Source organism: Lepidochelys olivacea (assembly GCF_965140295.1).
Source record: "Lepidochelys olivacea isolate rLepOli2 genome assembly, chromosome: 6".
Taxonomy (NCBI): Eukaryota; Metazoa; Chordata; order Testudines; family Cheloniidae; genus Lepidochelys; species Lepidochelys olivacea.
This window is the reverse complement of record NC_140416.1, coordinates 97985954-97998921: the sequence shown is the minus strand read 5'-3', so window position 1 is coordinate 97998921 and position 12968 is coordinate 97985954. Positions and strand designations below refer to the sequence as shown.

General features: G+C 42.5%; 1 protein-coding gene across 4 annotated transcripts in view; it reads left to right on the top strand.

Moving 5' to 3' along the window:
* The window catches only part of TTC7B (tetratricopeptide repeat domain 7B), a 314696-nt gene that overhangs the window by 23582 nt on the left and 278146 nt on the right, over positions 1-12968 (top strand). For 3 of the 4 annotated variants that reach the window (XM_084630296.1, XM_084630295.1, XM_084630297.1), the window contains exons 2-3: positions 5686-5840; positions 7228-7396. The exons of the other annotated variant lie outside the window; for it this stretch is intronic. In XM_084630296.1, coding sequence (XP_084486422.1) covers positions 5686-5840; positions 7228-7396 — 324 coding nt within the window. The remainder of the gene's footprint in view (positions 1-5685; positions 5841-7227; positions 7397-12968) is intronic. 4 annotated transcript variants of the gene reach the window in all.

Here is a 12968-nt window from a genome sequence, read left to right as displayed (position 1 = left end):
GGACAGGATCCCCAGAGGAGATGACATTGCACATAAATGTCAAGGAGCTCAGAGTGGTACGTCTGGCCTGTGGGGTCTTCCTACTGCATCTGTCAGGCAAAGTGGTGAGAGTGTTTACAGACAATACGGCCTAGATGCTCTACACTCCAGAGGGTGTCAGAGCTGGTCCCCTAATGATACCACCGAGGGGAAAACTTCCGGCACCAGTGCATGTGGCAAGCACGCACACCTAATATGGAATGGACACGAGTAACACTTCTAGAAGAACACCAGTTACGGAACGGGTAACTGTCTTTTTCCCAAATGCTTTAGACAAACTCACTGGTAAAGATAAAACATTAAAAGAAGTTTGTTTATTACAGAAAGATTTAAAGTGATTATAAGTGGTCGGCATAAAGGTCGGAGATAGTTATCTAAGAAATAAAAAGTAAACACTCATTCTAAATCCTAAACTTTATCATTCTTAGTAAGATTTGAATCAAACAGTTTTTCTCACTTCATTGGATGTTACAGGCACATTACAATTCTTAATATACAGTCTAAATTCCCTTCTCAGCCTGGGACCAATCTCCTCAGTTCAAAGTTCTTGTCTTCCCAGCGTTCTTGTTGCCTTCAGAGTAGGTGGAGGAGGAGTGAGGTGGTCTCATGATGTCACTGTCCCTTATTTTATACTCTCAATTCATGTCCCTGGAAAAACACTGGTCCAGACATGTCCTGGTGGGCTTTGCTGAGTCAGAGAGTTAAGCAGTCCCCATTGTGTGGTGCTTGCACAACTGTCTCTTATTGAATTGTAAATCTCTTGGTTACAATTCCCCTGCTGGTCCATGGTTGTTGATAGTCGTTTAATGCCCGCCTGGATGTATGTCACCTCCATTGTTGTCCCTGGAGAGCTGGCTGTGGGTGTCTCCCAGACTCTCAACATATTTCAATAACAGCCATATAGCAGAATCTCATAACTTCATACACAATAACTATGTATGTACTGTGACAAAGCTCTGTCCTTGCCTTCGTAGATCCTGTGTGTCCTGGCGGATTTCGCTAGCTTCAGAGGCTCACTGTGACCCTCCACATAACCCTTCTCTCTCTAGGGACAAGGGTCACAGTCTACTGAGCCATTTTCATCATAAGCCAGCGAGGAAGGTGAGGAGAAGTTGTCCTTCCTTGCACAGTCTCTGTTGTCTCCCAGTCTCAGTGATTAATCGGGGCAAGGGGGGGGGAGCCCGGGCCCACCCTCTACTCGGGGCTCCAGTCTAGGGACCCTAATAGTATCAGCTATGGTAGCTGACCTTTTAGAAACATGACATGTACAATTCCCTGGGCTACTTCCCCCACAGCAGCCCTCACTTCCTCAAGCTCCACTTCACCCTTACCTCAGGGCCTCCTTCCTTGTGCCTGATATGGTGTGTACTACTCAGTCTCTCCAACAGTGCAACTTCCTCCCACAGCTCATGACATGCACACCCACCTGACTAACATGGAGGCTTTTAACTAGTTTCAGCCAGCCCCTGATTGGCTTCAGGTGTCCCAATCAACCTAGCATTCTCCCTGCCTTCTGGAAAGTTCTTAATTGGCCCCAGGTGTCTTAATTGACCTGGAGCAGCTGCCATTTCACTTATCCTGGTACCAGGGATTTGTTTAGCCTGGAGCTAATATTATCTATCTCCATCTGGCCTTGCCCCGTCACAGTACATATTTTAACAAAACAATGAGTTTCAGCAGATCATGATCTTTCATATAATAGCTTACAAGGCATGCTTTGGAAGAAATATCACAACCATATACAAAGGATAAATATGAAGTTTATAGGGTGCTACTTTGAGGTATAGCCACCCCCCCATGTCACACCCCCAAAGCCTCAGACTCTATCTGGTTTCGACCTTTGGCACCTATCTGAACTCCGACTTTGGTATCAGGTTGGCTTATCTTTGGACTCTGACCTCCCAGATTTGACCTGCGTCCTGCACCTGGCCTCTGGCTACCGTTCTGATCCTGGTTTGTCTACAGACTCTGATCTCGGTTTTGATCCTGCCCTGCCTCTGGATCTCAATTCCTTGGCCCAGACACAAACCTATGCCTAGCTGTGACCCACGCTTCAGCCATTAGGCCTAATTATTGGAGACAGTGCCTGATAGCATGTGGCTATATAAAGTGTATTTTGTTCGAAGTGGCCCAGCTTACCAAGCGATCCAGATTGCTCCTTGTGATTGACCTGTCCTCCTCATTATTTATCTCTCTGCCAGTGTTTGTGTCATCTGCAAATTTTATTAACAGTGATTTTGTTTGCTTCCAGATCATTGATAAAAAATAGCCTTTCCCCTGCCCCTTCATGGGGTTCCTGAGTTTGAGCTCCAGCTTGAGCCCCAAAGGTCTACATCACAATTTTATAGCCCTATAGCCCGAGCCCTTGAGCTGGAGTTAGTTCATATGGGTCAGCCATGGGTGTTTAATTGCAGTGTAGATGTACCCTCAGTAATCTTTCCTCTGAAAAGCAGATGACAGAATCCTGGGGGCCTGTGAACATGTTTGAAGTGCAGTTTTATTGTAAGCTTGTGGCTGACTGCTGATCTTGCTCAAGAGGAAATTTTCACATACTTCTTGTTAAATTCCTCACATTGAGTGAAAGTGAGATACATTGAATAGCATTACTGTGCCGTCAAAGCTATTTTTTAGTGTGTACACAGTTTACCATGTCTGACCTCCATTTGGATGGGGCAGTTACTGAGGGAAAGTACATCACGACTGAGGAAACCTCTAAACACAATCTCTTGTACTTTTATAATGTCAGATTCTGTTACCTGGTTTTTGAATGGCTATTAGAATGGTTATTTCAATAAAATTTGAAATGAGGATGTATTCATAGGGATGTAATATGAAATATGCCCTATAATGTTAGATACAGATCTCTTCTTTTGTATCCCAAGTATTTTGTTAAGTGTCCTTTGTTAGATTCAGACTGTTTGCACTTATCTAGTCCATTAGAGTTTAAGCCATGTTTGAAGAAAAATATAAAATACATAATTAGCTGCCTATCGCAAAGTGAAAAGGTATCCTACCATATCAAGTATTTTAAAAAATGTGTTCATTCTAGAGTTCTGGTATCTTTGAAAATGGTGCCTTATTGTATCGTTGCAGAAGGTTAAAATTGCCCATTCTATTTCTACATTTCAGTACATGTTCACTAGAGTTGTCATATCAGCACTTGCAGCACGGCTGTTGATATTGATGCAAATTACTTTGTGCTGGAATGCCTATGGTATGAATCCTTATCTGTAAAATATTTATTGGATCAATGATACAAGATTACTTTCTTCCACTTGCTGTTGCTATATGGCTTGTCCTCTTTTCTCATTTTCAGCATTGAATCATCTCTTATGCCATTATTTTCTATTCTTTCCTTCTGAGCAGACTGTTAATAGTTAAATGATTTTGTTGCAGTTTCACTTAGTTTGCTTCAAAATGTGCAGTGCTTGTGAAGTTAACCTTTCTTGAAAGGGGCAAGTGTCAGTACTGCGTAATGTTTGGGAGCATATTGGTCTGCCATACCTTTATTTCTTCAGATACAATAAAAATTTACCTGTAAAGTACTAGAATCTGCTTCAGACTTTGTAACTGATGTCCTAATTTTGAGAGTCTACCCTTGAGAAACTGTAATGACCTTTTTGATTACAAATTGCAGCTATTAAAGTCACAGTTTAAAGTATCTTGATAATTGTAGAAAAATTCATACCACTGGGAAAGATTTCCTTGCTTTGTAAATACAAGGAGTACTTTGTAAGCATTATTTAGTCTTGTGAATTTCATAAAAATGCTCAGTCCTTATGAGTGATGAAGCAAATACTAAAAGCCTCCTTAACCTGCTGGTTTCCTGCAACAGTTAACAAAGGGTTCCTTGTCTTTTACTAAATCAAAAGATCTTCTTTGCTATGAGACCCTTTCATTTGAGGTTTATTTAAGAGTTGATACATTTAATTCAAGGTTATCAAATTCAGTGCATAAGGTGATTAGTTTGGTTATAACAGCTTCATTGAGTACATTGTATTGAAAGTCTTCTCTAGCCTATTTTTTAAAATATGTAAGTGGAAAATATTGGCATTTATTTCAGAACTCTAGTTTGGCTTGTTAGTCTAACTAGCTAAACCTAAACTAACTCTGTCACTAACACTATGAAATGAAAACACTTCTGAGAACTTTGGGCTTACTGTTCTAGGAGTAAAATGATCAAATGTCAGTTTGCCTTTTGACAAAGGCATACATAGGTTTCAACACAGGAATAGTTCTAACTCGAGCCATTTCCCCATATTACTGGTGCCTACAGAACAGTGGAGCTTGCCTGCTCCTATATATAATTCAATACATTGGTGAATATTCAGGACAAGAGTTGATAATAGCTGGCAACACAGCACTGACCGATTTTTTGGTAGGCTGGGTGCTCTACAAATCAGTAAGAAGATTTTTACCTTTATTGAAATTATTTGGATACATAATTGAGCAAAATTACTATTTTTTCTGCTTTGAAATGGGAAGTGTACACCATTGATATGTGGATTGAATGGTTGTCCAAAGTTGTTGCTGTTTCTGTCAGGCCAAATGAAATGGTATCTGACATCTTTTTGTCCTTCAGACATCTGCCTGTTACATTTAAGATCAGGATATGATACAGAAACAGTATTACTCACTCTGATTTCATAATTTCAGTGTACACAGGTCAGATGCACTAATCCAGCTAGAACTTCCAGCAGTCTTAATAATGTCAAACATAAGATGCAGTCGATGTGTTTGCGAGACCTGACACAGTGGAAGGAATCTGCATAGAATGGTATCAGAATCACAAAGCCCAGTCTTATTACCTCTTTTGTTTAATGTGTAGGTGAAGGCACTTGGGAAGCTGATAAGGGTTACAGTGTTCTCAATCTCCTGATGGTTGATAGCTCTGTCACCTTTATCATACCCAGATTGAGCCATTGCCTTGTTTTTCCAAGGTCTGGCAAAAATGGGAAACTGGATGAAAGTCAGTTGTCCAAGATGGAAGTGCTAGTGCTGGCTGCTGGTTAACTTCCAGATAAAATTCAGGTAGCTGGTCCCCATCTGTAATGCCCTAATTGACCAGGAAATCCTGAGGGAAATCTCCTTCTCTGAGCTGCCACATAACCTGTATTCAGGTAGAAATCTTAATCTAACAATTGCAAGTATGATGTTTGTGAGACGGGTTAGGGCATTTTTGGTAGCAGGTGCTTGCCTCTAGAATTCACTGCTGCCGGAAATTCATCAAATGCTGAGTTTATCTGTATTTGGAAAGCCCTGAGAGCTGCACCTCTTCTCAATGGTTTTTGATTTTAAAAAACCAAAAGGTCATAGAATATTAGATCCCAATTAATGGGAAATAGATTTGCCTTAATCTCTGTGACTATAATGTTATAGTGCTCCTATAATGCTATGATAAGTATTTAAATGATAAATTGAAAAATAAAATAATAAACACCACTTTTATAACGCTGTGTTAAATCTCAGTCACTGGCCCTTAATGTGTCTCTACCATGAGTTCTGCATTTAAAGTCCAGAACTAAAAATAATTACCTCCACTGCTGTATGCTTCCTCTGTAATCTGTGTGAAATATCAGCTGGATAGAATGGCTATTACTGTTGTGAAGACTTTTTCCCTTTGACGCTGTTTTTTTCTCTTTATAGATGACATGGCAGAACTTCTCCTTGGGGAGTCAAAACTAGAACAGTTTTTGAAGGAAAATCCTTTTAAACAGGGCACTAGTCCCCGGGGACCCCGGCCAAAGCTGACCGAGGTCAGGAAACATCTCACTGCAGCACTTGACAGAGGAAACCTAAAGGTATTCACAGAAGTCTGGAGAAAGGGTTAGAAAATTAAGGATATAGTTGGAAGTTAATTGAGAGGAAAAGCTTTATGAGAGCTTCTGAGAGATCAGATAATTCTCTGGTTACAGTGTTCTTGTTAAGCCATTTTATTACTTCCAGAATATCTTCAGTATTTTGGGATTTGATCCCTTTAATTTGCTTATGGAAGTTTGTTCAGACTAATCTAATAGTGAAAGTTAACATTTAAAAGAAAGCTGTTGACCCCAGGGATGTTTAAATAAAGAATTTTCAAGATGTCTTGTGAACAGCTTATTTACACAGTGACATGATACTTGACACAGAATGCGCTTCAAGGAATAATAACACTTTGCATTCCCATAGTACCTTGCATTTGGTTATGTCAAAGTGCGTCGCAGACATTACTGAAATAGTCTCACAGCATCCCCTTCTATTAAGAAAACAAAATCAGTGTAAATATTCAGCACTGTAGTGAAACTGCAAACTTGTTCCATGTTTTGAGGAAAACCATACAAGATGTTTTTATCCTCAATTCTGCTTGGAGCCCATTCTGGCCCACCTTTAGATATTTATCATCAAACTATGATGCTTGGTGTTGGATGTGAAATATATATGTCCTCCCCTTCAAGGCACTTCACAACGCTCTCTCTTCATACCTATCCACTATTGTATATTACTGTGTCTTCCCCTTTGCCTCACCAGTGATGCTCTTTCAACACCCTATTTGTCATCTTCCACAGCCATCTTTGAGATTTCTTCCATGCCCTCCTTAAACTGATCTGTGAGGGTATTGACCTCTCTTCCTGTGAACTCTTTTTCAAGACCCTCCTCTCCACTTACAAGAAATCAACCAGATTAAAATGACTAGGCTGAGGAGCAGATGGGGAAAGCCAGTGCCTAATTACTAAACTTAAAATAACAGTGATAAATTTATAATTCATTATCTTCTTCTATTCCTCCCTTCATATATTGGTTGTCATGTTAAACTGTAAACTTCCTGGGTGGCAAGGGTGTGTCATCTTAAATGTTTGTACACCACGGGGGACGCTAGGATCCTAATTCTAATTCAGATTCAAGGATGCTTACATAATCAGATATGAAATAATGTATATTTCCAAGCGTAAAAATGACTGGTTAGAATAAAATCAGTGTTCTGTAGTTTGGTGAGGGGCTCAATGTGTGTTTTTCTGTAATAGCCTCCCAAATATTATCTGAAAATTTAACTACAGAATAAAAATAATAAACTGTAATCTGGGAATGAAAAATCTTCCGGGAAGTCTTGCACAATGTGTTGGAAATTACTAGGGTGCAGATAACTTTCTGTCATTTTTTAAAGTGTTTTGCCTCAGAAAAAATAGTTTATCTTATGCCTCTTTTTTCTAGCCAGAATTTTTACAAGAAGCCAACTTAATTATGGCCAAGTTAAACTATGTGGAAGGTGATTACAAAGAAGCTCTTAACACTTACGCTAGGGTTGAAGTTGATGACTTGCAGCTTGTTGCTGTGCCTCCTTATAGGCTGAGAATGATTGCTGAAGCATATTCTACCAAAGGTAAGATTGCTCATATCTGTTTATTAATTGTGGTTGATTCTTTCAAATGAAATATTTCTACTTTTATTATTTTTGACTGAAGGAATATTTGTTCATGCTATATCAATTGACACTGAGTTTAGATATCAAAGTGATGGGTGCCTTAGAAATTTCTGAAAGAAACATTCATCCATTTAGATTAATTTGAGTACATGCTAGGTTGGTAGGACTATTATTTCTGTCAGCATTTCTATTCTAGTCCTTCCCGCTCCATCCACCTATTAAACCCCCTTCTGACAAATATGTATTAGTAGTTTTTCAGCACAGATTCAAATGTTAAAATTGCACCCTCAACCTAAATGTTACATTTATGTCTGAAATTTTTATTTCCTGTAGATAAAACATAGCACCTGCTATTACTATAATTAAAAGGCATTAGAGAAAAGAAAATATTTGTCTTTATTTCCCCCTCAGTTTACTTTGTGCATTTGACAGCTCTTTGTGTATAGTCAGTTTCATGGTTTCCTTTGTGGAGTCAGTCACTTTTATTTCTTTAGATCTTTCACACACAGCCTGCTGCTGTTAGCTCAGTAACCAAGTTGGCTTTTTATCAATTACACTTGGCCAGGCCGTTCCATAATAATAATAGTAATAATTATAGCAATTATTAAATAAAAACTGGTATGAATGGGAGCATTTTCTTCTGTGGGATTTTATTTTGGGTCTGTACTGATATGGCTCTTTTTACAAATGTATCCAAAAATTCAAATGATTTGTCTTAATTTTCCTTTTTGAGTGGTATCATATTAGTGAAAGTTGTAATTCTTACGTTGTGTCTAAGGATGGCAGTGCCACTTCAGTTTAGAGGCTTCTTTTATGAGCTACACACACACAGCCTGTAGCTGTGTCAGTGTTTTGAGAATGCAGCGGTTTATGTGGCATTCACTATGGAATTCACTGTGTCTGGATGTTTTTGCTTAACTGGTGTATTAGACCGGGGTTTTGGAATGCATTTAAAATTTCTTGTTATGGCGGGATGAGTGCACAGTGTCATAAGTTATGTTTGCTGTCTTTCAGGATATGGCTCAGTTGCATTTGCTGACAACTGATCAAAGAATTTTTCTAACATTAGTCTTGGAACAGGCTGACTGTATCTGCTGACGAGTATCAGGTGTGCTGTAAACAAAGGTGAGGGAAATAGCAGCCTGGATTCTTAGAAGAGAGAAAAATATACTTCCTAAATCATTGCAATATTTAGATTAAAGGAATTGGTAGGAAATTGAGGATATTCTTCATGTGCTTTTAAAAAGAAATCTAGAAACATGTTGGATACTCAGAAAATCAAAAATATAAGAGTGAAGCCATCAACTGCTTCTCTTGGCTCCCCTCCCTTTTCTGAAGCCCATCATCTCCCACAATTCTAGATGCCTGGGCTGCTCTTCTCCTCTCTCTCTCTCTCTGCAGCTCACAGAGGCAGATAACCTTTTTGGAGCTACAGGGTCTGGCTTGTCCCCTCTGCTCCTGCTTGCTGTCAGTTTTCTCTGCCTCTGCAGCAGCGAACAGTGGCAGTTTCTTTTGCTCCTGTCCTTACTCTTTCAATTTTAACTTTTCTTCCCAGTTTTTTGGCAGTGCTTCTCCAGGCGCACAGTTTCATCACCAGTGCCAAGAAAAGTTCTCTAGTTTCATCCAGGAATTTATTTTGTGCTTCAGAGCCTCAGGAAGCCTACCATAGTGCTATGCTTCCAACTGCTAGGATTCCTGGTGTCATGCTTAGGGATCACTCCATGGGCACAATCACACATCTGAAGTCTTCAAGCCTTCATACAAAATGTGTGGGACTGCTCCCTGGAACACATGAAAGATCAAGTATGGGTTCCAACGCAGGTATTCAACTCTTTGCAGTGGTGGTCAGCCCATGATAATATCTGTAAAGGCTTGCTTATCTGCCTTCCAGATCCTTTAGTTCTTGCAACCAGGTCTGGGGAGCTCACTTGGAGCCCCAAACAGCCTAGGGCCTCTGGAGCATATTTAAACAGCCAAGGGGGAACAAGGAGTTGGTCACTACACACAGAAGCAGCGGAAATAGTGAGGTGGGTGGAACCGTTCCTCCTTTCTCTCAAAGTGATCCACATCAAAGGGGACCTGAACCAAAAGGCAGACTGGTGCAGCAGGCTCAGGGTCAACAATTCTGAGTAGTACCTGAATCAGGAGTTATTCTATCTCATTGTTCAAATGTTTGGCCTCCCTTCAGCCAACCCATTTGTGAATCATATGAACACAGAGGCCAAAATATTTCACAGGGGAGGCAGATCCCAGATCTATGGGGGACAGTTGCCTTATTGCACAGTTGGCTGCAGGGCCTACATGTTCTTCTTCAAGTGCATGCATTTGTCCATTCCAGTGTAGGTGTATGTGTGCCCTGAGCACAGTTGCTGGAAATTTTCCCCTTAATGGTATCCGTTGGATTGGTTCTAGTGCCCTCTGGTGTTGTGCGCTCATAGTGCTGGTATAAGGGGCCCTGCTGACCCTGCCTTCCTTCAGTTCCTTCTTACTGCCCATGATTGTTGCTGGAACTTCTCATTGCTTAGGCACTCTCCTCTCTTGGTGGTTTTTCTAACCTTTTAATGTAGATAGTGCTCGTAGTTTTTAGTAGTTAATGTAGTTTTGATGGTGTTAGATAGTTTGCATGCTTCTGCTCTTAAATAGCAGAGTTGTCCTTCGTCCCGGTGCTGAGGCATGCCTCAGTCACTGGGGTTTAAGCCTTGTGCAGCAAATCTATGCCTTTGAGCGACCCACACTCGAACTGTCTCAAGTCTTAATGGAAGCTCATAGGACTTCCAGTGTGTGGTGACACACTGGAATGCGTTACCTAGGGAGGTGGTAGAATCTCCTTCCTTAGAAGTTTTTAAGGTCAGGCTTGACAAAGCTGTGGCTGGGATGATTTAATTAGGGATTGGTCCTGCTTTGAGCAGGGGTTGGACTAGATGAGCTCCTGAGGTCCCTTCCAACCCTGATATTCTATGAAGGACTGCTGCCAAATTTGTGGAGTTGAAGCCTTGGATCCAGAATGACTGCGCTACTCGTTTGAAGGTTTTCCTCATGGAGGCAGCCTTAAGACAGGCCTTGGAACCGAGTTCGGACTCTGCTCTGAACACCGTGGTACAGAGCACTCCTCCATCAACAAGGGCCACTTGGCACCGATCATCATCTTGGGTGCCTAAGAAGAAACAACGGCAAGCACCAGGAGAGGAGCCAGTCTTCAGTGTCAATGGACAAAGGAGACAGGGATAGGGCGAGACCTGTTCTGGGCCACTCTTCATCCCTGATGCCACACTGCCAGGTGCCCCCGGCCCTGGTACCGCAGTGTCCTACGATGCCCACTCAAGGCCATTGTACTGGGCAGTTTGTGATCCCATTGACACTCTCCCCTCCCAAGCCTCTGCAGCTGCAAGTTATCTTCTAACCCTGCCAGGACCGCCAATGTCCCTAAGTGACAAAAAATCGATGCCAGCACCTCATCCAGCACTGTGTCAGCTGTCCAAGGGGAAACCATCTCAGACAGCCTCTAGGCAGCCTTCATTGGCACCCAGTGGCACGGCATCCTCTGGTCTCCACAATGCACCTCTTCCTCCTCATCAAACTCGGAACTAGAAGTGTACTCCCTCTGCCAAAACAGCGAACACTGCTGCTCCCCACGCCATTCTCACTCCATTACAGCATCAAGTTCGTCGGGACATCCGGGTGCCTCTCTACTGTACCCATGGGGCCCAACCACCATGCAGTGGCCGTTTTGGAACCTTTGGGGGTTTCTCACTTCCACTTCTCACTTCCACTGATGGGGAAATGCTCGGAGCATAAATACTTTGTTCCGGTCAAGGGGTACAAGTTCCTCTTCACGCACCTCTCGCCCCTGGGATCATGGGTGGTTGTGGTGGCCAGTGTGGGTGACCGCCAGGGACAGCTGAGCTCTACGCTCAAGTCAAAGGACCCTAAAAAGCTAGACCTCTTTGGATGCAATACTTACTCTTCAAAGGGCCTGCAACTTGTATAGCAAACCAGCAGGCCCTGCTGAGGCGCTACGACTTCAACATGTGGCAATTCTTTATTAAATTCAAGGATCTTCTCCCCCACGAGTCCAGAAAGGAGTTTTCATCCCTAATTGAGGAAGAGAAAACTGTACCTCGGGCCTCCCTGCAAGCAACCCTGGATGCCGCTGATTCTATGGCCAAATCAATGGCAACTGCAGTGACAATGCGTAGGGGTTCCTGGTTGCAATCCTTGGAGCTCCCTCAGTACACTGGTATAACAGACCATTCAGGACCTCCCATTTCAGGGATCTTCTAAGAGCAGACGGATCCTATGCTGCATGGCCTCCAAAACTCCTAGGTGATCTTGAAATCCTGGGGCTCTACATACTGGCAAGTGCAAGGAAGCAATACAGTCTGCAGCAGCCAAGCCATTATTTTTTTCAGACATCCAGGCAGGACCAACAGAGGTGAAGGAACAGAAGTTTAGTCTCAGGCCCCCCCCCCCAGTCATCCTCAACAAGCCCTACACAGTCTGCCCACAGGCATCCTGGATTGTCAAAGCACCCATTTTGACAAGATGATCGAGGTTGATATCACGATCCCTTCTACATCGGATCCAGCTACCCACTTGTTTTCCAGTCACCTTTCCTATTTCTTGGATGCCTGGACCCAGATTACTTCAGACCGATGGGTCCTCAACACCATAGAACTGGGTTACACCTTCCAATTCCTATCCACACCACCTGCCCCTCCCTCCCTCCCTCTTCAGGGACACTTCTCATGAGCTGCTGTTGGAACAAGAAGTCCAGTCCCTCCTTCGGGTGGGAGCTGTGGGGCAAGTGCCCTCCCATTTGAGAGGAAGGGTGTGTGCGTGTGGTCTCAGACCCACTTTAAACTTGCGCAGTCTCAACTCATATCTCAAGAACCTGAAGTTCCACATGTTCTCCTTGGCCTCCATCATCCCTTCTCTGGATCCCGGGAATTGGTATGCCATCCTCGATCTAAAGGATGCTTACTTCCACATTTCGATCTTTCCTGGTCACAAACATTTCCTGAGTTTTGTATTGAACCAAAGTTACTAATAGTTCATGGTGCTCCTGTTTGGCTTGTCGGCTACCCCACAGGTATTCACAAAATGTATGGCAGTAGTAGCGGCCTGACTAAGGAAAAGGGAAATCCACATATTTCCATGGCTGACATCCATCTCATTCAATCAACCTTCTATGTGTTGGTCCGTCTGTTAAACTTTCAGAAGTCCACCCTGATCCCAGTCCAAAGGATAGAGTTCATAGTCAGTAATTGACTTGGTGCAAGTGAGAGCTCTGCTTCCAAATGACTGGTTCCTCGCTATTGCATCCCTGATAACAATATCTCCGAAATCATCCAGTTGACTACATGAAAGTGCCTAAGCCTCCTGGGCTACATGGTATCATGCACATATGTAGTGCAAAATGCAAGGCTACAACTCAGACCTCTATAAACCTGGCTAGCCATGGTCGTCTTGCCATCACCTGGACTCAGTTCTCATGGCACTGGCCCATGTCCTAGACTCACTGCAGTGATGG